The 27,055-nt window shown below is 46.0% G+C and overlaps 1 protein-coding gene across 30 annotated transcripts in view; it reads right to left on the bottom strand.

Moving 5' to 3' along the window:
* The window catches only part of PPFIBP1 (PPFIB scaffold protein 1), a 1,004,279-nt gene that overhangs the window by 475,785 nt on the left and 501,439 nt on the right, over positions 1 to 27,055 (bottom strand). For 13 of the 30 annotated variants that reach the window (XM_086920126.1, XM_086920121.1, XM_086920107.1 and 10 more), the window contains one exon: positions 11,416 to 11,469. The exons of the other annotated variants lie outside the window; for them this stretch is intronic. In XM_086920126.1, coding sequence (XP_086776252.1) covers positions 11,416 to 11,469 — 54 coding nt within the window. The remainder of the gene's footprint in view (positions 1 to 11,415; positions 11,470 to 27,055) is intronic. 30 annotated transcript variants of the gene reach the window in all.

Genomic DNA, 27,055 nt, shown 5'->3' on the forward strand with positions numbered 1-27,055 from the left:
TATTTATGGTCTGGTGAGGGGGTGTGGCCAACCGAGGGGGCGTGTCTGATTAACGCACCGCGCCCTCGAGAATGGCTGCCCAGGAAGAGAGTCGTTGCAGCGTGTAGCGCTGTTCAAGGATGCCAGAAAGTGCAGGTAGGTGGGGGGGTAATCAGAACAAAGTATCACAATCAATTTTAAAAAGTTTTAAAAATCAGCGTTTTTCCTCGCTCCCGGCTTTTCGCCTCAGGAGTCCTGTCGTTAGTGCGACGCCTAGCGTCGGCGCGCACTATTTATGGTCTGGTGAGGGGGCGTGGCCAACCGAGGGGGCGTGTCTGATTAACGCGACGCGCCCTCGAGAATGGCTGCCCAGGAAGAGAGTTGTTGCAGCGTGTAGCGCTGTTCAAGGATGCCAGAAAGTGCAGGTAGGTGGGGGGGTAATCAGAACAAAGTATCACAATCAATTTTAAAAAGTTTTAAAAATCAGCGTTTTTCCTCGCTCCCGGCTTTTCGCCTCAGGAGTCCTGCCGTCCTGCCTTGCATCGTACTTTGGCCACACTAGTGTGCTTTGTTTTTTTAATTTCTTTTTTATTGAACGTTGAAGACTTCGCCATCAGAAAATCAGTACAGATACATCAATATTCCAGCTCAGTACAATTTTGGAAAGTCACAGTACAATGTGGTCTCAACATTTTTTACATTTATCAAAAATGGTAGCGGAAAGTTATTCATGAAGGAAACAATTACTCCTGGGCTAAAGAATATACTAAAAGTAGATATCTGCACCAATAGTCTTTACAAAGCATTTAACGGATTGAGATTTCCCAGTAGACAAATCATATAAACATTACTTTGTAAACAAACCCTCCCATCCTACCTCCCTGATCACATACATAGAAAGTCTCTGATCATGCCATATGTCACTTCATCTGACCACCGTTAATATCAGAGTGATTACTCTGTACTCAACACTACAGTACTAGCGTATCCGATTGCTGTACCTCGGTTTCATCGTCAGCTTGGTCTACGTGTGTTTCCTCTGATCTCTGCGTTTCAGCTGCCTCCTCTAGAGGAATCCCCGATATGAAAACATACCAGGTCCTAGCGTCACCTTCAACTTTTCATCCCTTCTGACCCCTCTTCATGTGGATTAATTCCGCAGTCGCCCATTCCCTTAAGACTTTGGCCCAGGCTTCCACCCTAGGGGGCTGGGAACTCATCCATTGAATCGCTATCCTTCTCTTGGCCAGCACTAGCCCCAGTTGGAGATAGTGTGCTGTCTGTTGATAAAGCTGGATACCCATTAACTGACAACAAAATAACTCAGATATACTCTAAATACAAGTGTATATTTTCCTTTTAAAAATATAGGCGATCGGAAACAATGTGTTGGTGAGACCACCAACAGATGTCACATAGGAACCCATGTGAACTTTCAAAATCTGTTGAGTCCAGACCCGTTGTCTATGCAACATTCTCATTTCTTTCATGATCAACGATTATGTTTGGCCGACAGAGAAATTAACTGTCAAAAGCCTTGAGGGAAGCAAAAAAACGTAAATTTCACAATACAGTATGCTGGCAAATTTCTTGTCTTTGCTGAAGATGGTAAAACACAAAAGATTATTGGAGGAATGCTTGCAAAGGTCTGTCACTAGCAATTGCTCAGGCTGCACTCCAGTCCATAGATATGTGCCCACAAGAGGACTCTAGACATGAGCCAGCCACATGCAAATATAGACTTGGTCCTGTCCCAACAGGAACACTCCAACGGAAAATTCAGTGAAGGCCACCATCTAGATAACAAAAGCAACCCTAGACCTGCTTCAGAATTCTTGGACCATAGAGAAGGGTAGCCCAAGCCCTACAGCACATTGGGCATGGGTCCCAAGTCTGGGCATACCCAAGGCATGGGTGGTATAATAATAAAACATAAAAGGTGTTGAAGGAATGCCTACAGAAGTCTTAGACACTAGCAATCGTCTGGACCGCATATCAATCTACTGTTCCTTGTCCACTATACTCATCCAAACAAGGAATAAGTGGTGCACAACAGATGTGTTTTGTGGAGAGGGCTAATTAGCCATTTCTTCTGAGGCTTTTTCTTCAGGTCCTGGGCCAACCACTTATTAATGGGTGGTTTCTGATAATCAACTTTCAGGTACTACTGCACTTCTCACTAAATGGCACTCTCCTTTAGGTTTATGTTTTGATTCCATGTGGGGAAAAGCATTCAATCTGTCCAGGGTTACTTGAAGAGGTCATAAGGGTTTAGAGTTCAGATAGAGTACTGCACAAAGAAACAACACTAAATAATAAAGTCAATTTTCATTCAGAGTTATGTTCTTAGAACGGTATGCATCTCTACCTGCAACAGCAAGATGTAGAACAGTTGGAAATTAGAATACATCCAAAACAGGTAATGTTCCTTTCTAAGGACAACTCCAAATAGTTTTAAAGCGCATATGCAGTAAGGTTCAATAAGTAAAACAGTGGTCATTTCTATGGGCAGTATTATCTAAAGTCAACTGTGAATTTTTTAGCACGCCAGATTATAGAAAACGTGCAGTCTATCTGGAAAATTTAGCACGCAGCATACAGAGAAAAGAGCCCACAGTGGGCATGTGGAAAAGAGCATGAGTGCTTACGATGTGTGCCTCCACCAGTGGTGAGACTTGTTGCCCTGTTCAACTGTGCTCAGTTTGGGGCCATAGATTCATACATCCTTTTGCTCTACTAGGAGAGGAAGTGAGAGGTAACCAAATCAAAACATTTTTACAGAGGTAATTGTTCTGAAAAACAAAACCGCAAAAATCCCCGATTCATTCTACCAAAGGGGTATAAATGAGAAAATTGCCCATAGCTCCATTTATAAACAACAGCCTTAGCGCTACACAGTCTCATTTTCTGTCACCAGGCACAAGGATCCTATTTCGAATATGATGTAATGCCGAGAAACAGCGTGTGCTTTCAGCAGCACTTGGATGCATGTACACTCCTAGCTGAACCTGTTTAACTAAATAGCTTGCCTTCCTTAGAGATATAACTGGTCCTAACCACATTCATTATTTTCAAATGGGCATTAGGATTATATGAGATATGAGACATAATACATTGATGGAATTCAAAGCTGCATTTGGATTGCATTGTATAAAGCACATTTTACACATTTACAAACCGCAGGTTTAGCAATTTCGAAGTGGAAATGGTTTGTGACCCACAAATAATGTAACTGATTCTGGAGCAAATAAATGCTCAGAGTGGCATAATACAGACCCAATCCTAAACATTATCTAATCGACTGTCGTTCAGGGTATATCCACCAGTGAGGAGGCCGAAATAAGTGAGAGACTGATATCAGGCAAAACAAGTAGCAGATATTATTTGTATGATATAAATATATACTCTTTATATTACCAAACTGAAGGTTCAGCTGCTCCCAGATGATCACGGTTAATGACCAAAAAATGATGTCTATGATTCCAGAAGTCTTAGAGTTGGGTCTTTTACAAGAGGTACAAATAGAGAAGGAACAGAGTAATGCAACATTTTCAGTTCTCCAACTGAGGGTACGTACATCTGTAAGACCATCAAGGAACAACATCGTAACACAGATTTATACATGTGTTTGAGACGCATCAAATAGCAGTGAGCTACCATGTGCGAGGCTGCCTCTCGCAATACTCTAACACATGACCGGTTTTATGAGCAACAGAGGAACACAGTTTCTTATCAATCAGACTTCTCTGTGGGTAATTGGGAGCAAATCATAATAATATTTCAGGGAAGTTAATCCCATCATACATCAGACTCCGGGTAAGATGAATTACCACAGGAGAAATTGTCATTAAAAGACCATCTAACATATCTAATGTACTTGAAGGGGGCGGGGTGGTTTGGGGGGGGGAGAGTACATTAATAGTACACTATTTGGGAATATACAGTAATGCAATCAGAGATGAGAAGTTTGAGTCCCTGGTAATGCAGTCTATAAAGAAGTCACATTAAAATAAAAAATAGATACATCACCGATGCAGTAAAATCCAGCTTAGAGGAACAATTACTAAAATTGTGATTAATTACACCCACTCCATTCAATGGGACCAGAAGTGAAGATAACAGTATTTGACGATTTTAGACCAGTAATGAAACAGTTGGTAACCAGGTGGCACTTTTAATGTACATTACTGTGAGGATGCATACCAGTCATGTTTTTTTGAAGAGGTGGATGAAATGTTAGATTCAATATCACTCTTATCAGTAAATGGAGTGGAAATGTGCTTGCTTTGTACCTTGTGGTACTCATGTCTTATCTTTAACTGCTTGTTCTGTTCCACAAATGTTGCATGAATTTGTTTACCACCTGATGAAGATTTCTTCAGATCTCAAAAATCATTTCATACGTAATGATGAAAATATGTGTGCATATAAGAGACAAATCAAGTAAACATTTGAACACAAACATGATTTCAAGGAATTGCAACAGTGAGTTGAAATAATTTAGTGAGAAGTAATTTAAGCAAGCCCAGACTGGTGATTTATGGTTCCCAGACTACAATACCTTAGTTGAGGGTCTGACTGCAGGATTACTTGCGGCATTGCCCATGTTGGGTTGCAAACGCCTTTCCATTAGGACTGTCAGAGCTTATGTTCAGCTGCCTACACCACCTGCATCATGAGGCAGACACAGGCATACCAATATCAAGTAGGAGTGTCAAAGGACGGGCTGAGGGAGTAAATGTTACCATGGCCATGAAAGCAAGAATAGGCTGGCAATTAAGAGCTGCTGTGCTGCCATTGCTGCATACAAGTCACCTGCTGTGTGAAAGCATGCAAAGGACCATGAGTACAGACAAGCATTAGAAATGCAATAGGTCTCGCAGCATTAGAGTTAGTGCTTTTAGAATTGTTAATGGTTTTTTTTGTAAATCTTTAGCATGAGGTTGAGGGTGAGTGAGGGTGAGGGGTTGAGGGTGAGTGAGGGTGAGGGTGAGGCTGAGGGGTTGAGGGTGAGTGAGGGTGAGGGGTTGAGGGTGAGTGAGGGTGAGGGGTTGAGGGTGAGTGAGGGGTTGAGGGTGAGTGAGGGTGAGTGAGGGGTTGAGGGTGAGTGAGGGTGAGTGAGGGTGAGTGAGGGTGAGTGAGGGTGAGTGAGGGTGAGTGAGGGTGAGTGAGGGTGAGTGAGGGTGAGTGAGGGTGAGTGAGGGTGAGTGAGGGTGAGTGAGGGTGAGTGAGGGTGAGTGAGGGTGAGTGAGGGTGAGTGAGGGTGAGGGGTTGAGGGTGAGTGAGGGTGAGGGGTTGAGGGTGAGTGAGGGTGAGGGGTTGAGGGTGAGTGAGGGTGAGGGGTTGAGGGTGAGTGAGGGTGAGGGGTTGAGGGTGAGTGAGGGTGAGGGGTTGAGGGTGAGTGAGGGTGAGGGGTTGAGGGTGAGTGAGGGTGAGTGAGGGTGAGTGAGGGTGAGGTGTTGAGGGTGAGTGAGTGAGGGTGAGTGAGTGAGGGTGAGGGGTTGAGGGTGAGTGAGGGTGAGGGGTTGAGGGTGAGTGAGGGTGAGGGGGTGAGGGTGAGTGAGGGTGAGGGGTTGAGGGTGAGGGTGGGTGAGGGTGAGTGAGGGGTTGAGGGTGAGTGAGGGTGAGTGAGGGTGAGGGGTTGAGGGTGAGGGGGTGAGGGTGAGGGGGTGAGGGGTTGAGGGTGAGTGAGGGTGAGGGTGAGGGGTTGAGGGTGAGGGTGATTGAGGGTGAGTGAGGGTGAGAGAGTGAGGGTGAGTGAAAGTGAGGGTGAGTGAGGGGTTGAGGGTTAGGGGTTGAGGGTGAGTGAGGGTGAGGGGTTGAGGGTGAGGGTGGGTGAGGGTGAGTGAGGGTGAGTGAGGGTGAGGGGTTGAGGGTGAGTGAGGGTGAGTGAGGGTGAGGGTGAGAGTGAGGGGGTGAGAGTGAGTGGGTGAGAGTGAGTGGGTGAGAGTGAGTGGGTGAGAGTGAGTGGGTGAGAGTGAGTGGGTGAGAGTGAGTGGGTGAGAGTGAGTGGGTGAGAGTGGGTGGGTGAGAGTGGGTGGGTGAGAGTGGGTGGGTGAGAGTGGGTGGGTGAGAGTGGGTGGGTGAGAGTGGGTGGGTGAGAGTGGGTGGGTGGGTGAGAGTGAGTGGGTGGGTGGGTGTGAGTTTCTGACTAATAAATGAGTCTGGTACAGAATCCAGAGAGTTCTGTACCAAGGAAGCTGGTGGAACATGGTAATGTTGAGAGTTCAAGGCCGCAACAGGTGTTGGCCGCGGGAATGCTGAGGGTTCTATTCTACAGCAGGGGGATGGACATGGTCAACGATGGGACACAGGGACAAGCTTGGCCAGGTGACCGAGCACCATAGCATAGGGGTAACCATTTTGATCGGTGGAATTCTGTACGGAAAGGGGCTGTCGTAGCAGTTGAGTTCTGTAGCACCGCAGGGCGCAGAGCAGTGTTGTGCGCCAGAGGAGTGCACTGGCAACGCCCACCAAGCAAGTTTCGCACACTGGAAGGATAGACATGCTATGCTACTAGCACTGGTGTGAATCGAATGGCTTCATTGCACTGTGGGCAGTCTGGGATGTGTGCTTCCCTCCAATTTTGGGTTTAATGCAGACTATGCTCTGAGCATCATTTGATGCATTTAGGATTTGTGTTCTGCTCGATCCTCAAGACGGTCATGCGTACCATGTAATGAGAAGTTGTACATTGGGAGCAACTAAAGGAGGGCCACTAGTTCAATCAAGGGAACCGGCATCATAGAAGGGCCCTGCAGATCGCAGATGACGGAAGGTAAGAGGGTCCTGGAACAGTGATGGTTACGGCAGCCTAGCGAAGGTATGAAAACAATGCTCATGTAGTCCTAAAGTGACGAGTGTACACGGTCCTGCACCACATGAGGAGTTTAGGCATAACGCTCAAAAGGCAGAGGGGATTCAGCAGAAGGGTTTGCACCAACCTTATTTTAAAGAAAAGAGATTTGCCGAAAACGTGCAGGCGAGGTGCGACACGGCCCGGAAGACGCAAGGAAGAGAGGGGAGGGGGAGGAGAAATGCGACACGGCGGGAGGGGGCGGGCAGGGGAGGGGGCGGAGAGGGGAGAGGTGCGACACGGCAGGAAGACGAAAGAGGGGCTGTCGTAGCAGTTGAGTTCTGTAGCACCGCAGGGCGCAGAGCAGTGTTGTGCGCCAGAGGAGTGCACTGGCAACGCCCACCAAGCAAGTTTCGCACACTGGAAGGATAGACATGCTATGCTACTAGCACTGGTGTGAATCGAATGGCTTCATTGCACTGTGGGCAGTCTGGGATGTGTGCTTCCCTCCAATTTTGGGTTTAATGCAGACTATGCTCTGAGCATCATTTGATGCATTTAGGATTTGTGTTCTGCTCGATCCTCAAGACGGTCATGCGTACCATGTAATGAGAAGTTGTACATTGGGAGCAACTAAAGGAGGGCCACTAGTTCAATCAAGGGAACCGGCATCATAGAAGGGCCCTGCAGATCGCAGATGACGGAAGGTAAGAGGGTCCTGGAACAGTGATGGTTACGGCAGCCTAGCGAAGGTATGAAAACAATGCTCATGTAGTCCTAAAGTGACGAGTCTACACGGTCCTGCACCAGAAGGGTTTGCACCAACCTTATTTTAAAGAAAAGAGATTTGCCGAAAACGTGCAGGCGAGGTGCGACACGGCCCGGAAGACGCAAGGAAGAGAGGGGAGGGGGAGGAGAAATGCGACACGGCGGGAGGACCGAAGCCTCTGCAGTTCACCCCATGGGAGAGGTGTGAGTGGATTTGCGGGCCCCCTCATGCCTGCCGCCTGCTAATGTTTGCGCCTGAGTCAGCAGCGCCACATGCCTGGCTGCCTGGACGAGCATAAAATAACTCAAACTGTTGTTTTTCCTTTCATAGGGACAACTGCCTAATTAACTACGGAGAAGAAGAAAAGCACCTCTGATGGCTGCGTGATAGAGACGTGGAAATTCCTCCCTCTCCCCAGCTGCTGTTGTTGGCTGTCTTGCCTTCACGTTCTCGTTTGCTGTGCCTAATGTAAGCCACAGCATCGATTATCCTCAGATGCACGTTCCTCTTTTCTTGAATTTACTTCGCCTCATTTTGAACCAGAACAGGACACAGAATAATAACGCAAGCACACATTTCCTCTTTGCATCTGACGATGCCCAGACTTGACCTCACCACAAGCTGACCTGAGCCATAAATTGTGATGTGTGACAAGTGGCTGCTGCACTTTATACATTCAAATAAGCAGCTGGGCAACAGGGCTCACCGCGCAGGACCCAATGGCGCATATTCATTCACACGCACTCTCACGCACACACTGAGCTAGCGAGCATTATTGGTTTATTAGGCACCGTACGTCGTAAAGAAAAGTCGGCAGGGAGGGGAGGTAGGTGAAACTGGTTTTCGGTTAGAAGGGCCTCGTGGCCATCCTGCTACGCTCGAGGAGCGCAAGCATCGCCGGCCTTACTCGGCATTCCTTGTGCAGTAGTTGTGAATTATTTATGAAGCGAGGAGCCGGCGCACGTGGCAGAGCAGTGCGCGCGCTTACTTATTGAGGCAGCACGCAAGATGTCAGCGTGGCAGAGAAGTTCCAAGAAAGCACGTGAGGCAATCAGGCTTAGGGTTGCATGCAATCTGTTGAGGACGACAGTTCAATTCCCGCTACTTTGCTTCAAGTCCTTCCATTCATACAAGAACTCTAGGCCAATTTCTCTTTTTAATTTACTAAGCTGAACGCCATGGGGCCGAGTCACGAAATACTTTTTACATACTTTTACAGGCCTTTGTGAACTGGACTCTGTCTAGCACCCTATTCGTACCAGTGCAAAGATGGCAGAGGGGGAGGAGAAATGCGACACGGCGGGAGGGGCGGGCAGGGGGCGGAGCGGGGAGAGAATGAATGTTGAAGGCGAGCAAGACTGAGAGGCGGATCTGTAAGTTAAAACAAGCTTCTCAGCAGTGGCCGCAGGCTGCCAGTGGGAGGGAACGAGCGAACATATGGCGAGCGGCGGGAAGGGGAAGGGGCGGAACAGGGGAGGGGGCGGAACGGGGGAGGGGGCGGAGAGGGGACATGCACGCGCCCGTGACTTTTAAGGTCAATGCGCATGCGCATAAGCTTAATGCGCATGCGCATTGACCTTAAAAGTCACGGGCACTGCAAGGAATCGCCACGATTCCTTGCAGTGCAGATAAAGTGTGGATAACTCGCTATAGTCTCGCCTTGCTCGATGCGCATGCGCATCGACAGGCGAGACCTAAAAAACTAGGGTGCAGTAATTTTAACTTCTGGGATACATGAATGAATGAATGAATGAATGAATGAATGAATGAATGAATGAATAATGGTATTTATTAGTCACACACCACCTGTAAGGTAAGTGCATAATGTGCGTGCAATTGAACCTTTAGGAGTCCAGCTCTCATCTTATGAAAAGGAGAACTACACCGAAATAGTGTAAGGAAGGACAAGTTCTATTATTCTCAATCTCCTTATATAGCAGTGTGCCTTGCCTCAATTTTTTGCATTTTATTCAGCACCCCCTCCCTGCCCCCCCAACATTTTCTCTCTATTGCTTTCGGTTCTCCACTGCTAAAACACATGCAGACAAGGAGACAGGAAGGAAGTCCAGATTACCTAGACTCTCAAATATATAACCTTTGGTTCAGTTGTTATTTGTGGCTTATCTGGACCAGAGTGCAGCATGCAGGGGAAAAGATCAGAAAGGTTGGGTAAATCTTCATCAACGTCAAGATCTTGTACATGAAGTCTGATGTGTATGAAGTATACACAGGTACCAACAACTCTAAAAAATGTCTTGCTCTCTCAGTTATCAAATTAACAGAGAAAACAACAAAGCTAGGCCTTGAGCAAAAACAGCTTCCTGTCTTTCCTCTCCTTCCTTTCTCTTTGATCAAAGTCACCTATGCCTCCAGAGGATGTGGGAGTAAGAAGCAGATCAGAAATGTGCCTATGTGCAGCCACCCTGGTGGATGGAGCCTAAAAGCTGAAGGTTACTATAATAACAAATTGAGAAGCCTTCAGAGAATTTCTTAACTTTTCTGTCAAGAATAAAATCTAGATCCATGATAATTTAAGAGACCATATCCGAGATCCCAAAGACAGTTTAGGAACAGTCTAATATGATGTGGAGATTGGTCTGGTGACAGCAGTGAAATGCATTCCATATTTTTTTGTCTCAATTGGGGAGGGGGTGTGGGGGGACAAGAAGAGATTACAAACCTGCCAAAGGAAGGCAAAAGAGACAGAAAAAAAGAAATATCTGCAGGAGATCAGGATCTGGCTAAAACACCAAAAAACACCAACAAAGTCTTCAGAAATGAATGAAAGTGGTTAAATTGGTCAGTATGCAAGAATGGTCACAGACCAATCATTGAGTCAACTTGCATGAGTGGTCTCAAGCTTTTACAAAAGGACCAATTGGTTAGTCTGTAAGACAATGAGAATTGTGACAACTTCATGAAGCCAGTAAAGTTTAATCTAATAAATCACAAGTTGGGAAGCAAATCATTTATAGGTGAAGTGCAGCATTTATGAAATGGATACAGTATTGTAAAGCCTCTTCAGAACTCTCTTGCCGCCAACTTTGGCTGATGCGTACAAGGAAAATCAGTCTCATAAGCAACAAAGATATATTTCCCAATGAACAAAGCTTAAGAACCAATAACTAATGAACTTGCATGAACCAGCTTCAAGTTAATAAACATCTGTTGATATACTAAGACTGTGTTAAGGAACTCCTGAAATTCAAACTGCATACAACATTGGATATCACTAGGTGCCAAATCCGGGTATAGAGAACTGCAGACCTTGCTGGGTAAATCAAAGGAGGTATCGGCCACCAATACTGAATTTCGACATGACTAAGGAATGGAATGGAACAAGAGAAGGATTGCAAAACAGAATGTGCCTTATTAGCCATTTTAGAAACAGGAGTTCAAACTCTGAGGACCTAAGGGATAAACAATAAAGGAAGTCAAGGTATAAAACAGTAAATTAAGATTTTAAGGGGGTTCGTAAATCAGTTTCCAAAACAATTTGGTAAAGGATGTTGAGCCTGATGTAGTAATTACCTAGGGATCTAATAGATAATGGTCTACTTGTGTGAAGGAGCTTTTATGGGCATTATAAACATTCTCACTCAAAATGTTCAACATCTAGGTGACTTGCTGGCAAGCATCAGAAATGTCCTCTCCAGTGAGCAAAAGATTATGTTTTTTTAATAATCTCGTAAAACCTACTACAGAACGGAACCACAAGCACTTGCAATTATATTTGCCAAAATGCACTTGATTCCATGTCTGTAAATTTGCCAGTGCAATGCTTTAAAAGAGAACAACTGCAACAATTAGTTGTCAGGTGAAAATTAGAAAAGTAAAATTTCCTAGCCTGCTTTTAATAATGAATACTCACAACAGTGTACTGCATGGTTGTGTTTCAGTAGCTGCTTGGGCTGTTTTGGAGTTACTACAACACACAGAAGAGCACCAATCAATCACAATCTAGAATTTAGAAGGAAAGACATCTTTTTCTTTCATTCACAATTTCCTGGTTAGTTTCAATATTTAAAAAAGTGACATTTGCTACCTTAGACAAAGCTCTGCGGTAGCAGGGACATCAACCATACAGTTGTTCAAAACCAATGTTCAGTCTCACAGCGTAAACACATTTTTCAATAATTCAAACTCTGCTGTAAAAACAACTGATTATATATTTAAAAGAAGGCTATCGTCAAGATAATGAACTCAATATTGAGGTATCATAGCTTTCTAGCCACCTTCACATGGAAAGCACAACAAAGGAGGTCCTTCCAAGCTATCATATATCCAAACCCACAGAAGTTACTCATTGAGAAACAGCAGAAACCAACTAAGATGGTAGTTTCACCTTCAGAATCTAGTAAGTTGTAGAATTCTGACAATTCCAAAAACAAATAGGCACAAGCTACAAATGCGGTAGCATTTATCAATGGCTGGCAGTAGGCAAGAGATTTCTAACCCAGTCGAAGCCATTAACTGCAGTCTTATTCTTCCATGAAACTATAAAATCTTTGACATGTAGTTCTAACCATACTACAGTCGGGCAAACAGTTCTACATCATCCTGTGCAAATGCATGTCAGGCATCCACCAATACCAGAGAACTAAAAAGATTGCTCAAATCAGCATCAAAGGAAGCGCTTGATACAGCACACAATGGCGTACACCGCATTTTCATGTCTCAGCCTATGTGCCTACATTTTTTATCATTCCAGTTGGATTGCACACTCTAGTACACGTTGCTATGTCCCAGAAGTTGCAGAGAAACAGGTCAGATTACCTTTATCAAAGCAACTGTCAAAAACCGGGAAGTCATGTGGGATGCAAACCAGTTTCATGTCTCAGGTAGAAGTAGAAAGTTCTCCATTTTACCAAAAGAAACTTCCCTGCCTTGCACAATATCTGAAACTACCTCATGTTTGTTAGTCTTCTAGTGATCTATCATCTTATACCACCCAAAAATGCCAACACTCTAAGATTTATTCAAGCATTCCATCCATCACTTTTTTTCCCTGGGATGATTATACCAGCACGCCAAATTAAAACACTGAATAAACGTTCTTAAGATCAAAGGCCAATTTATCTTTGACCTGAGAGAATGACAACCAGACTCATCTTGTCTGTGAGGAGTGCATAGGCTCCCTGTGCAAACCAGATTTGCCCTTTTGTCCCCCATTGCTCACATACTAGTACCTTTATAGATCTATCTTGCGCATCTCCAAGAAAAGGTGCAAATACTACCATGCCTCCCATTCACATTACCTAGAGCCTGAAAAAGTACTACTAGAACCCAGGACTGGTGCAGAAGTGGGTGGATGATGACTTCCATTAATCATTCCCTTCCTCTGCAGTGGCGTTCCGCAAGGACATCTGTATTGCCAGCACTTCTTACAATTTAGAGCAAAACCAAAGCAACCATCCAAGAATTTGTTTTCCTAACTAAATTTGCCTGCCAACAGACAAAACTTTGGTTCTTTCGTGATACACAACTTCTCAGTCGGTCTGATTCTATTGCAATCATTATTTATTTTGCAAGCACAATTCAACTCCAACAATTTATTTAAAGTAACCGGTTAGGTCTTGAACATTCCCTAAATTGGATTGTGGAATCCACACAACCATGGTCTGACTCTATGGATTACTGTATGAAGAACCTTTCCTGAACTATACAGATACATACACAATCAGCCTTCCATGTCAAAGGGATGTACCACGTTACAACGCATACCATTACAACTACCTACCATTACAACGCGACCATTACAACGCATACCATTACAACGCATAGCGCTTAGAGGTGCTGGATAGTGGTAAGTATAATTTACTATTCCAACTCCAGTCCCCGTGGACACTAGGGAAGGTGTTGGATAGTAAATTAAACTTATTCCCTATCCTAGAGCGCCCCCCAGCGCAATGCGTTGTAATGGTATGCGTTGTAAAAGTTGCGTTGTAATAGTAGGTAGTTGTAAAAGTTACGTTGTAACAGGTGTATACCATGTCAAAGGCTTCAAGCCTTTAGTGAAAATACATGAATTTTCGTGCCTAGATGGAATGTTTCTACAATGGTGCAGAGGCTCGCTACTGTGCTGGTGGTGGCAAAACATCTATCTTTAGACAGTGAAGAACTTGCTCTGTGACAAATGGTTGCTTCAATTGTTATACATGGCCTCCCAAGAGAGGCTGATATACAAAGTGCAAGGACAGGTGACTATTTCGACGAGGTACGGAACCTGGTCTTGAACTAATGCCCTACTGACTGTACATATCTTTGCAAAATGCGATCCGCCACTAGTCACTGGCTGATGCCTCTATTTCCATGTTTGATTACCATTTATTGGATCGCTGTTGAACAGAACATGGTGAAAATGTTGTGTTAGTTTGATGACCAATATTACTGATTGACTGGTAAAACTTTCACAGACATGCTTCTATACACCACAGCAGCTACTCACCCGGTCTTTGCTCTCTCTATTCTTCCCTTTGCCCTTTTGCTATTAATCTTCTGTGAGGGACGGTTTTGCATTAGTTATTTATCATACATGTAAGACAATTGTCAAGGATTGCAAGCCTACGTAATGTTCATTTCTAAGAACTCAGTACCTCTGAAACATCATTATCAAACTTACTTCATTTCTAGTTGATACATTAGATTGGGGAGGGGAGTTTGCCTAACAGCTCGGCTAAGGCGGTCGTCCTCGAAACTGCGGAACTGGGTTCGAGTCTCGGCAATGACGCTGAACATCCTGTGATTCTGGGCAAATAACGTAGAATTCCCGTGCCTAACAAAAATGAATGTGTCCTCATGTAATGTAACTGGTGCTATGTCAAGCGCACTAATACCCGATTCAGGCCAAGTTCATGCTAGATAAAACTCAGCTAAAAAAAACAAAAACATCCTCAGCCTACGGCATACTTAGTTGTTCTTACTTGCGTCTTTCAGTATCTTGTCCGAGATTTGTGAACTGATTGCGCTTGTGTCTGATTTCCCAACATACATTTTCAGCACCACTGGAAGGCTATCTGGAGCTTTGCTAATTTTTTTTAATTTTTTTTTATTTATTCCATTTGTATAGCGCGTTATCACCGATTGGTCTCTAAGCGCTTGTACTTGAAAAAGACTGATCATTACAGAGAACAGGCAACCAAATTATATCAGACCCCACGCTTCTCGGAAGAGTACCGTTTTTAACATTCGCCTAAATGGCAATAAATTTGGTTCCTTCCTTATGGCCGAATGGTAACTTATTCCAAGCTGCCGGTAGGGTGGTCGAAAAAGCACGTCCACCGAAGGTAGCCATGCGATAGCAAGGGTAACCAAAAGAGTGTCCTCAGACGAGCGCAGGGTCCTTCTAGGGATGTACTGCACCAGTCTAGCTTTAATGTAACTAGGAGCATTACCGTAGACTGCCGTATGCGCGATGCACAGACCTTTGAATAAAATCCTATGCCTAATAGGGAGCCAATGTAATTGGCATAGAAGAGGAGAGGCATGCGTACTTCTGGATTTTCCAAAGAGCAGCCAAGCTGTATCATTCATCACGATTTGCAGTCTTGAAAGGTGTTGCTGAGGGAGCCCAACAGAGGGCATTCCCATAGTCCAAACGTCCTAAAATCATTGCGGACACCACAGTCCTTTAAGTGGAAAAAGACAGCATTTGAGAGATTTTCCGCAGTTGCCTTAGGAGGCCAACGCATGTGCCCACCACCGACGACACTTGGTTTTTCATAGATAGATTACCATCAATATGGATGCCCAAGCTTTTCACCACCCTAGCTGGTGCCGGGGTCCTACCCAACTCCTGAGGACAGAAGCAATCGTTCCACGGGTTGCCCGAGATGGTAATGGGCAACACTTCGGTCTTCTCTGGGTTGATCTTCAAGGAGTTGGTGGGCATCCAGTTACTCGTAAACTTTAAGATGTTATGCAACCTGGCTTGGGCTCCAGATGAATCCTCAATTTGTATGATAATCTGTGTGTCGTCGGCATAGTTGTAGATCTGACACTCCATCTGATTAAGAGCAGAGATCAGTGGCTGTAAATATATATTAAAAAGGAGCGGTGAAAGGGCAGAGCCCTGCGGAACTCCACAGGTTATGGCCGCTGATGTAGAAACCAGGTCTGACAACTGGACCCTCTGCGATCTTCCCTGCAGGAATGAAGTTAGCCAGCCTAGCACGGTCCCCCCGATCCCAGATCTCTCAGGCGTTTCAACAGTAAGTTGTGGCACACCGTATCAAACGCGGCGGAGAGATCTAAGAGCACCAGGGCCCCGGGGATCTTTTTGTCAGCTCTGCATCTTAATTCATCCAAAATGGATACCATCACCAGCTCCGTACTATGATGTTTTCGAAAGCCAGCCTGGTTTTGCTCCAACAAGTTGTTGGTCTCCAGATATTTCGAAAAGTGCATCAGAACATGCTGCTCAATCATTTTAGCTAGAAAGGGTAATTGAGAAATGGGCCTGTAGTTCTTTAAATTTTTAACATCGGCCCCAGGTTTCTTAAGAAGCGGGATCAACCGAGCCTCTTTAAAAGAAGTTGGGACCTGTCCCATCTCTAGGGATCTATTAAAGAGGGTAAGAACATCCTCTTCAAACCCCGACATAGCGAGCTTAAAAACACTAGGCGGGCAGGGGTCCGCCTGAGAGCCTGAATTCACTCTCTCCGCCAAACTAGCCAACATCTCCTTAGTAATCAAGGGTAATGTGTTTAGGGAATGGTGTACGTCGGGGGTATCTGGCATAATATGTGATGGACAGTCAAAAATTGGAGTCCGGGATATTTTTTATGTTATGTTATGTTATGTTATGTTAGAACTGTATTTCTTGAGCGCACAGCTACCCAGATCGGGTGTCCCGGCGCTTTGGCAGAGAGTCCTGAACACAACCAAGAAAAACCCAGCGGCAGAAACACTGTAGGCCCACTGGTTAGGCGGAGAAAAGGAGCGTCTTGAGCTCCTTTCTAAAGGCCAGAAGATTATTAGCCTTGCGGAGTGATAGAGGAAGCTCATTCCACAACCTGGCCGCCATAAACTGGAAGGACCGGCCTCCCATCCGCACGCGTTTGATCACTGGTACCTCCACTTTAGCCAGGTCAGCAGATCTCAAACTCCTCCGGGGAACGTAGAAAACAATCCGCTTCCTGAGGTAAGCTGGGCCAATGCAGTGGAGGGCTTTAAACGCCAACGTGAGGACCTTGAAACTAATTCTGCTGGGGATAGACAGCCAATGCAGCCTGCCGCGCAGTAGAGAAGCACTGGCTCTCCGTGGAAGGCCAAAAATGGCTCTGGCCGCCGAGTTTTGAACAACTTGTAATCTGGATACCAGATATTTAGGCAGACCAGAGAAAAGTGCGTTCGCGTAATCTAAACGCGAACCCACGAGTGCTTGCACAATGTTCTTACGGTATTGAAGGGAAAGCAGTGGGAGAAATTTCCTCACCATCTTCAAGATACCGAAACATTTCCCCGCCAGGCCCGTGATGTGGGGACGAAAAGATAGACTGTCGTCAAATACCACACCCAGATTTTTTACTTGGGCAGATGGTTTCTCAGGGGGGAACATGTCGGAAGGCCACCACGATTTCCAGCCAGGGTCCTCAGCGCAGCCAAAAAAGAGCAACTCGGACTTATCCGAGTTACATTTCAGGTTCTGGTGCTGAAACCATGCAAAAACAGCACTCAGGCAGTCTCTGATTCTGTCGCCATTAAAAACCTCTCCCTTCCTGCAGGTAAACAGGAGCTGGGTGTCGTCAGCGTATGAAATGACCCGGGCTCCAAATGCCTCCGCGACCTTCGCCAAAGGGGCCACATAAATGTTAAATATGGTGGGGCTCAGGATGGATCCTTGAGGCACCCCCACCTCTAGCGAAGGCATTTCCGCGGAGAACGGAGGAGCCCAGATCACCTGCCGACGGTCGGTTAAGAAGGATTGAAACCAGTCCAACACCGTCCCCCGCAGACCTACCTCCCGGAGTCTTCGGAGGAGGCCGGCGTGTGGGACGGTGTCGAATGCCGCCGACAGGTCCAGCAAGACCAACATAGCCTTTCCCCCAAGATCAAGCGTTTCCCTGATGGCGTCGGTCACCTCCACAAGAGCTGTCTCCGTACTGTAATTAGCACGGAAACCAGATTGGGAGTCATGCAGCAGTTTGTAATTCTCTATAAAGGTGGTAAGAGTAAGCTGAACATGTTTCTCCGCCACCTTCGCCAGAGCAGGGAGGAGGGAGATTGGTCTATAGTTGGCCCACTGTAAAGGGTCGAGCAGAGGTTTCTTAATGAGCGGGAGAATAAGAGCATGCTTCCATTCTTTAGGGACCACTCCAGAACTCAGAGACATGTTGAGCAAGGGGTTCAGCAAGTTGTTAATAGCTGGTGCCACCGAGCTCAGGCATTTGGCCGGACACGCATCCAAGGGGGATCCAGATTTCAACCGGGAAAGCAGCTCCAGAGAGGACTCGCAGGATAACGGGGGGAACGTCGAAAGAGTGGGTGCCTGCTCGGCTGCAGCGGATGGAAGGACCTTCAGATCACTTTCCACAGCTGCGGCCACTTCCAGGGATTCCACCCGATCGAAAGAGTCCTGAATCCTACGGATCTTGTCCACAAAGAAGTCAGCAAGCTGCTTGATCCACTCCTCAGTATGGGAGTGAACCTTAGCGGCCGCCACCGGCTCTGTGAATTCCTTCACAATTCGGAATAGTTCCCGACTCGTGTTATCAGCCTGGTCTATTCTATGCTCGAAGTAGATCTTTTTAGCTTCGGCAATCTGTCTGTGGTAAGATTTTATCGCACTCCTGTACTTCAGTTTCTCCTCAGGCGCATATCTGCGCCGCCAGAGCCTTTCAGATCTTTTACAGTTCTGGCGCGCTTTCCGCAGAGTAGCGGTAAACCAAGGAGCGGAATCCTGGCAGGGGGCTGTCCTGACCGGTTTCCGAGGGGCAAGCTCCTCGAATCTTGTCCGAAGCCAGTCCTGGACTAGCGGCAGGTCGACCTCTAAGTTCCCAGACGTAATGCAAGGATGTGCATGGAGTGCCTCAGCGAGCATATCAGCTGACACCAGGTGAAAGGCTCTCGCTTGACGAGACCCGTCCTTATAAGCTCTTTGACACGTCTGGTGCTCAGCTAACAACACAAAGTTAATTAAATAATGGTCGGACCATAGAACCGGCAGAGGGGAGGACACCTTAATTGGCACAGTGGAAAAGATTAAATCCAACGTATGCCCTTTCACGTGCGTTGGACTATCGATGAAAGAGGTCAGTCCGAGCATCTCGGTAATGTCCCGTAATTTAGATGCATCGGCGTCAGTTGACAAGTCCATGTGCAGATTTAAGTCGCCCAGCAGTACACAGTGTGCCGAGCGCACACAGGGTACTGACAGTGCCACCTGTAAATCCTCGAAAAACGAGCCTAAAGGCCCTGGAGGTCTATAGATCAAAATTCCTGTGCAGGTATGTGACGCCGACAACTGGAGACTAAAGCCCAGAGCTTCACAACCAGCGATATTATCTACAGGATAAGAGGTGCAAACAAGGGACTTGTCAACAACTAAGGCCACCCCACCACCTCTGCCTCCAATTCTATCCCTCCTTAAGATGGTAAAGTTGGGGGGAAGGGCACTAGCGATGTCCGGTTCCGAGCCAGCCCCCAGCCAAGTCTCTGTCAAAAAAAGACAGGAGAGTTTCGAATGTGTAAGGAGGTCCCAAATTTCCATGGAATGGCGCGGCAAGGATCTGGTATTTAACAAGGCACACTGACATTCCAAGGGGAGGGAGAGGGGAGCGCGAGATGGAGATGATATAGGACGCCAAGAACATCCAGGGCACCCTTTAGCCAGGTGTCGACCACCAGGGAAGAGACAATTACAACCACTCTTGGGGGGACGGAGCGCACATAAAACGGCCGCACTATACCTAATCATCCTACACACCTACCCAAGATGCCAGAGTCCCGCCTCGGCCGCCTCCGAGACGCTGACGAGCGCAGACGGGCAGGACTCTGGCACGACTCCGGCGCAGTGAGGGCGCCACCGCTGCGCGTAACCGTTGCGCGATTTCAAGCGAGCTTTAAATAGCGTGCTCTCCGCGTCCCAGCTCACCTGGACGCTCCAAGATGGCGCTCACACTCCACTACCCAAGGCAAGATGTCCGCCGTCAACCACAACCTCCCCAGAACCGGACCCGCCAAACAGCGGTGGTTGTTCCAGAAATTATGTGCAAGGTAGGGGGCAGGAGGGGAGCTAAAAACGAGGGATAATGCAAATCAAAATAAAAATAAATGCCAAAAAACGGGGCTTTAAAATGCAGCAGTGCAATGCACAAGGAAACGCGACCAGCGCGACCAACAGCGAGGCGCCAAGTGAATTCTCAGCCTCAGGATACCTTACCAGGTAGTCCCCTCGTGATGCTCGCCCTAAATAGCGTGCTCTCCGCGTCCCAGCTCACCTGGACGCTCCAAGATGGCGCTCACACTCCACTACCCAAGGCAAGATGTCCGCCGTCAACCACAACCTCCCCAGAACCGGACCCGCCAAACAGCGGTGGTTGTTCCAGAAATTATGTGCAAGGTAGGGGGCAGGAGGGGAGCTAAAAACGAGGGATAATGCAAATCAAAATAAAAATAAATGCCAAAAAACGGGGCTTTAAAATGCAGCAGTGCAATGCACAAGGAAACGCGACCAGAGCGACCAACAGCGAGGCGCCAAGTGAATTCTCAGCCTCAGGATACCTTACCAGGTAGTCCCCTCGTGATGCTCGCCCTAAATAGCGTGCTCTCCGCGTCCCAGCTCACCTGGACGCTCCAAGATGGCGCTCACACTCCACTACCCAAGGCAAGATGTCCGCCGTCAACCACAACCTCCCCAGAACCGGACCCGCCAAACAGCGGTGGTTGTTCCAGAAATTATGTGCAAGGTAGGGGGCAGGAGGGGAGCTAAAAACGAGGGATAATGCAAATCAAAATAAAAATAAATGCCAAAAAACGGGGCTTTAAAATGCAGCAGTGCAATGCACAAGGAAACGCGACCAGCGCGACCAACAGCGAGGCGCCAAGTGAATTCTCAGCCTCAGGATACCTTACCAGGTAGTCCCCTCGTGATGCTCGCCCTAAATAGCGTGCTCTCCGCGTCCCAGCTCACCTGGACGCTCCAAGATGGCGCTCACACTCCACTACCCAAGGCAAGATGTCCGCCGTCAACCACAACCTCCCCAGAACCGGACCCGCCAAACAGCGGTGGTTGTTCCAGAAATTATGTGCAAGGTAGGGGGCAGGAGGGGAGCTAAAAACGAGGGATAATGCAAATCAAAATAAAAATAAATGCCAAAAAACGGGGCTTTAAAATGCAGCAGTGCAATGCATATTCACCCTGAAGATCTTCAATTTTTCTTATAAAGAAGTCCTGGAAGTTCTGGCAATCTCCTGGGAAAACTCTGGTTTCTGCTCTTTGATGTTTCTCAGTTCCTTAAGTACTTTGAAGATTTCTTTCTGCGGGACCCGAGCTGTCGCAATTCTGGTATGAGATGCGTGCCAAATCTTCGATTGCTTTTGCTTTTATGATGTGAGGCATTAGCCTTAACACACGTTTAGACTTGTGTAGACATAGCTTGCCAGTAACCATGGTAAGAGCCTGGGTAACCTCTTTTCAATATCATGTATTGGGGAGAGGAGTTGGCCTAACGGCTAGGGCGATCGACCTCGAATCTGGGGAACTGGGTTTGAGTCTCGGCAATGATGCTGAACATCCTGTGATTCTGGGCAAATCACTTAATCTCCCCGTGTCTAACAAAAATGAATATGTCCTCATGTAATGCAACTGGTGCTTTGTAAAGTGCTCTGATATCGGATTCGGGTCAGGTTTGCGCTATATAAAACTCTGTAAAATAAAAATTAAAAATAAATAAAAATGTATCCTGGCACAAACCAAGGTGTTGTTGTCAGCTAGGCAACTAGGGCACCAGGTAGTAGTTGTGGGATATATTTTCCCTTGACAGATCGGTATGAGATGCGTCCTATGCAACAAAAAAAAAAGTTATTTTGTAGGACTCTGAAATTTGCGATTCTGAAGACTTTACTCGGATAAGGCGAGTAATGTTGCAATCAGTCAGAAATTCATGTTACTTAAGCTCTTCCAGCTATTCCAAGGTGTTCTATACTGTGACTTCATGCAATTGGTGTAAGATCATGAAAAATCCTTCTTGATATCATCCTAATCACAACTTTAACCACAAGTCTCAGCTTAAACATTACACTCTACAAAACCGTGAGCCTAACGAAAACCCCAGCCACCACTTTAGAGGAACCATAAATAACACTAACTCAAAGTATTAAATCACAGAAAATGAAGACCTATGTTTCAAACGTATAGTTTCTTCATTAATCTCCCATACAAATATAGGTTGTAATCATTTTCTTCAGGTATTTTAGCATAATGTCCTACTATGCCAAACTTGTGATGGTCTCTCACTGTTGCTAAATTCTCCGCTATGAAACCAGGAAGTAACCAATGTAAATTGTGGATGGTTTCAATGGCCCTTTATGTAAACACATTTTGAGACAGTACTTTGAGTTACATTTGATTCCACCAAATTAGCTTGCAAGACATTATCCATAAATTTAAAAGTATTACACAATTAAAATGTGTCTAATTCCTCCTTTAAGGCAAAATGCTAAATAGGACTATTGGCTGAGGTAGGATTCCTTGCAATGTGTGTGTTCTTTTCAGTATGACACACTGAAACCTTCAGTATTACTTTTACTACATAGCATCTCTAAATTCTGCCCACAAAAGGAAGGATGCCCTTATAAAGAGTCAGGAGTTGCGCATTCAAGAAGTAATCAACTTCCATGGTGGTTAAATCTAGTGTGAAAAAAGTACTCCAGTGAAAGCACAAGGAGGGCTCAATACCTTAGATACCACATCAGTTTGGTTGACTTCCATGTGGAGCATGATGGTTCTGCTCACTTTGCCCATTTCTAAATGTTTCATTCCAAAAGTTTGAACGGCAACAAGACAAACTGCCGATTAAATGCCGTTCCCTTCTTATCAAAGCAAGCAAGAGCACTATATTACTTGAAAGAGTAGCCAACATTTCTGTATTTACAAGTGGTAATGCTGTCTGTGCTAAAACAAAAACTTCTTTCCTTGGTTGAGAAAGCCAATATTAACTTCAAATTAATATCAGCTACTTATCTTGAACCTTCTTTTAGTAAATTTGACCACGTAGGGACGAATTTACAAAGAAATGTAGGATTATATAAAATATTACTCATGTAGCACTGCTGTAGTAGGGCTTCACATACTCCAAAATGCCTTTGTATCTTGGACCCAAATTATTAAAAAGGGAATATTCATATACAGTTAGTACAAATAAAAAATAACTGTTCTTGCTCACAATTTTTTTAACAGGAAGTTTGACAATTCAGAGCCAATTCCCATAGGGATTTGTTATGTTAACCCGCATTTCTAGAGCACACAATCACCATGGGTCTCTACGCGCTTTGAGCACGGTAAACAGTTGGTAAAAACCCAGGATAAGTCAGGGAAACACACATGAAGAGTATGTATTTACGAGATTACCTGAACCTAGTCTCCTCTGAGCACAACTGAAAAGCTAAAGAATTCCATTACTTCAGTGTACTGATTGAAAAGGTAAGAACACCTGTCCTGCACTGCACAGAACAGAGGATCTTCTTGGGGCAGATCTATGAAGAAGTTTCAGAATAAAAGCAGGATCCTCATATTCATGCATTAGTACATGAATTACTATGCAGTACTTCTTCACCTACTCCTACAAACTTTCGTGAGTTAGCCCCATGGATTATACATCATCTCTACAGGCCATTCAGGTCAATGTGGAAGCACTGGTGATTTAGGATCTTTAATGGGAGTTGGGGCTTCAGACTGTGGGGGGTAGGGTGGATTTATCTAAGACATAGCCCTTATTTAAAGCCCGTCTAACAAAGCAACATGTATGTATAAGGGCATATCATAGAGGATTGACTACAACAACAGAGCTGTAGTATTCCTGTTACTTAGAGGATTTAGTGACTAAAAGCCTCACCAGTGATGAAGGAATCAGCAAAAGGATGGCAGAGTCCCAGGAGCATCTGCATCTCCAAGAGCATCTTTATCAAGTTATCCTGAAACAAGGATGGCTGAACAAGTGCACTTAAACAGTGCAGGTATTCTTTATTAAGCTCCTCTGAATTAAAGAATCACACATTAGAAGCTCTCCACAAGAACAGGAAATTTTACTGTAGCTTCACATGCTCTGCATACTTGTGACATCTAGAGTTGGGCTCTGACATTACACTTTGTTTTTATTTGAAGGAGATTTAAGTCAATGGATGTATAATGACTCCTCCCTTAGTCACGATATGTATGGGCACCGACTAAAACATACATGGTTTTCTGCTCAAGTCATAGTGGAGTGTAGAGTAAGACTGTACACTGCACATTATAGTTTTTTTTTAAAGAATGAGAAAGCAAAAACATGGGCCAGCAATGCTACGTCTGGTGAGGAGGATGGGTGTATGCGAATCTACAACTACAAGCTACAAAGCGATGCTTATAGGGTAATATTTTCAATTCATAGCATGTGTTGCTGTAGACACCTTAACTTTGCACCAACTGTAAAGCAGCTTTCTCCAGAGTGGTGGCTAAGGGGCAATGATGCAGATGTTTAGTGTAATGCTCTTAACACTGTCTGCCTAACAATATCCCTTTGATGGGCTTGTATACCCGTGCAGCAATGCTTTGTAAAGGTGGGTTGTGTTGACCAGGTAGTTGCCTTGCAGATGTTGGTAATGGAATATTATACTAGGAAAGCTACAATTGCTCTCTTCTTTTGTGTACAATGTGCCCAGGCAGTTGCATTGAATACACGTTAAGCACTGGTGCAGAAACTTTGGGTGGATTTAACAATACCCATTTCAATTCTGGGGTTTATCAAAGACTATAATGAGCTGCTTAGTCTTGGAAAAGGACTAAGGGCCAGATGTACTGAAAGGAAAAAGGGATGTATTTAAAAAAAAAAAAAAAAAAAACATTTTCGTTTCATTTTTTTAAGGGCAGCCAGTGGTCCCTGGGACCACTGCCTGCCCTTAAAAAATATTTTTGCATGCATTTGCAAAGAGGAAGGGGTCCCCTGGGGACCTCTTCCCCATTGCGACTGCATTACCACCTACTTGAAGTAAGTAGTAAATTGCAACTGTTTTGCGACCGCAATTGAGTTTGCAAAACAGTCATACATAAAGGTTTAGAGTTGCAATAAGGAAGGGACGCCCTTCAATTGCCTCTTCCTAATTGTGAGTCGAAATAAATTGCGACTCGCGAAATAGTGTTTGTACATGGCCCTGTAGGGTTTTTGCATGCGCAAATAGGTAGAAGATAATTGGGTTAGTTCTAAGTACTAACCTGCCCTCGGTCCTTGTACATATGAATAAATAGTTCTGAGAAAGTGCCATCTTTCTTGCATGGTATGCCCCCACTTTTTTGCTGAATTGCTGATGTACTTTGACTGAGTGTGCCCTGGGTTCCTGCCAACCAGGAACCCAGGGCCTGTGTTCCTTCCCTAAACCGGTGTTGAAAGCTAAACCCAATTGGCATCTCTGGCCACAGGTCAGCCCCTGGTAAATGGTACCCAGGGCACTGTGACCAGAGAAAACCGCTAAGGGTTGCAGTACTTATTGTGCCACCCTTAGGGGCCCTGTACCCTGACACACACACACTGCCTTTGCAGGCTGAGTGTCTTGGTGCAGAACTAAACAGAGTCGACATGGCACACATGCCTGTGTGCCATGCCCACAAACTCACTGCCCTGGCATACCTCAGTCACCTCTCTAGCTGGATGCACTATGCTAGTGGTGTGGGCACAGGTGCATGAGCCCTGTGCCCCTACAGTACCCAGCGCCATTCCTGGGCACTGTAAGTACAGTAATGCCATTAAGAGTATATGGTGCCGGGAGGTTGTCATTACGAACTCCACAGCACCATAATGGCTACACTGAAGACTGACAAGATTGATGTCAAACTTCTCAGCACATTAAACCCACACTGATGCCAGTGTGAGATTTAATGTAAAATGCACTAGAGGGCATCTTAGAAAGGCCCCCTGAAACCTAACAAACTACCAGTGTCCTGACTGCGTGGCTACCGAGGCTGACACCACCAGACATGTTTCTGGACCCCTGGGTCGAGAGCTTGCCGCTCTCGGGGGCGTGAAACAATGCACATCCTGGGACGAGGTGTCAAGCCTCCTCCCCCAGGATGGGCAGGGGAAGCTTCAAATGCATGCTTTTGTGAGCTTCCCCAGGCCAATTGCTGTACTTAGCAATTGACCCCCACCGGTTCTGACCCCCACTCTGGCGGGAAGACAGGCGGGAAACCCTAAGTGAGGAAAGGGGGTGTGCCAGCCTGTGCCAACTCCACCCCTCAGGTGGGAGAGGCGAGGTGAAGCACAACTCCGGGCTACCACCATCTTGAGGATGGGGAGCCCTACCCAATCAGAGCTAGACCTCTGCCCCCATCCCACAGGAGAGGAGCAGGATAAGGGGTGTACTCACCCCAGTACAGGGATCCATTGGTCCCTGCATTTGCCCTACCTGTAACGCCCCTAAATTTAGTATTTAGGGGCACCCTGAATCTTCCTTCCTCAGATACCAATTTGAAACAAGAAAGAAGAACAAGAAACAAGAAGACCTGCCATGCTGTTGTGTATCGATTTAGATTCCGTATGAATTTCCCCGATTCATGCCCTTATATAGGTATATTTCACATTGCCCTTATATAGGCATAGAAATCCATTCCTTATTTTGGTATTGTCCAAGCAACCCAAATACAGGCATGGCTACTTACATCAGTTCATCTACGTCACAACGAGTTCCTGGAAAACCAGACTCTTAAGCCTTTAGGACTTCCCCTTGCTTGGATATTTATTTCTCCAAGAATTCATTTATTATGCATGAACATCTATTCCTTAGGGGTTCATTCATGAAGTTCATATGCCCGACTTCTACGTCAATACTGGCATTCCTGGGGGGAGGAGCTACGCGGGCATCCAAGATGGTCGCGTGAGCAGAGAGCTCCCGAGACCCGCGCCGCCCTTCTTTATCTATCCTACAATTATCCTGATCACTTCGACGGGCTTTTGAAGTGCTACTCTCACTGATGCTGACGATCCTTTTTTGGTCGAAATCGGACCTCGGGGACCATTTATCTGTCGTCTTCAACTTTCTGGCCTGCCCACGGACGCAACCGGGGTCTCGACTGCCTACTATGGCCGAGCTGTAATGCAACAACAACGGCTGCCTGGCATCTGGCCCACCGGTGGTGTACCACTTTCACTTTCGGTTTCCGGCCTCATTGTCTCTGTCTCCTCCTACTCTGTCTTCGCCTGCCGCCCTCACAGTGCACACTTTCCATCCTTGGGCTGGCAAGGAGGCCTGCGGTATTCCCTCTTCGACGTACACTTCGGAGTTTCTGGACTTTTCTCCGTCCCACTGCCCCTTTTGGGTTC

Source organism: Lissotriton vulgaris, chromosome 1_1 (assembly GCF_964263255.1).
Source record: "Lissotriton vulgaris chromosome 1_1, aLisVul1.2, whole genome shotgun sequence".
Taxonomy (NCBI): Eukaryota; Metazoa; Chordata; class Amphibia; order Caudata; family Salamandridae; genus Lissotriton; species Lissotriton vulgaris.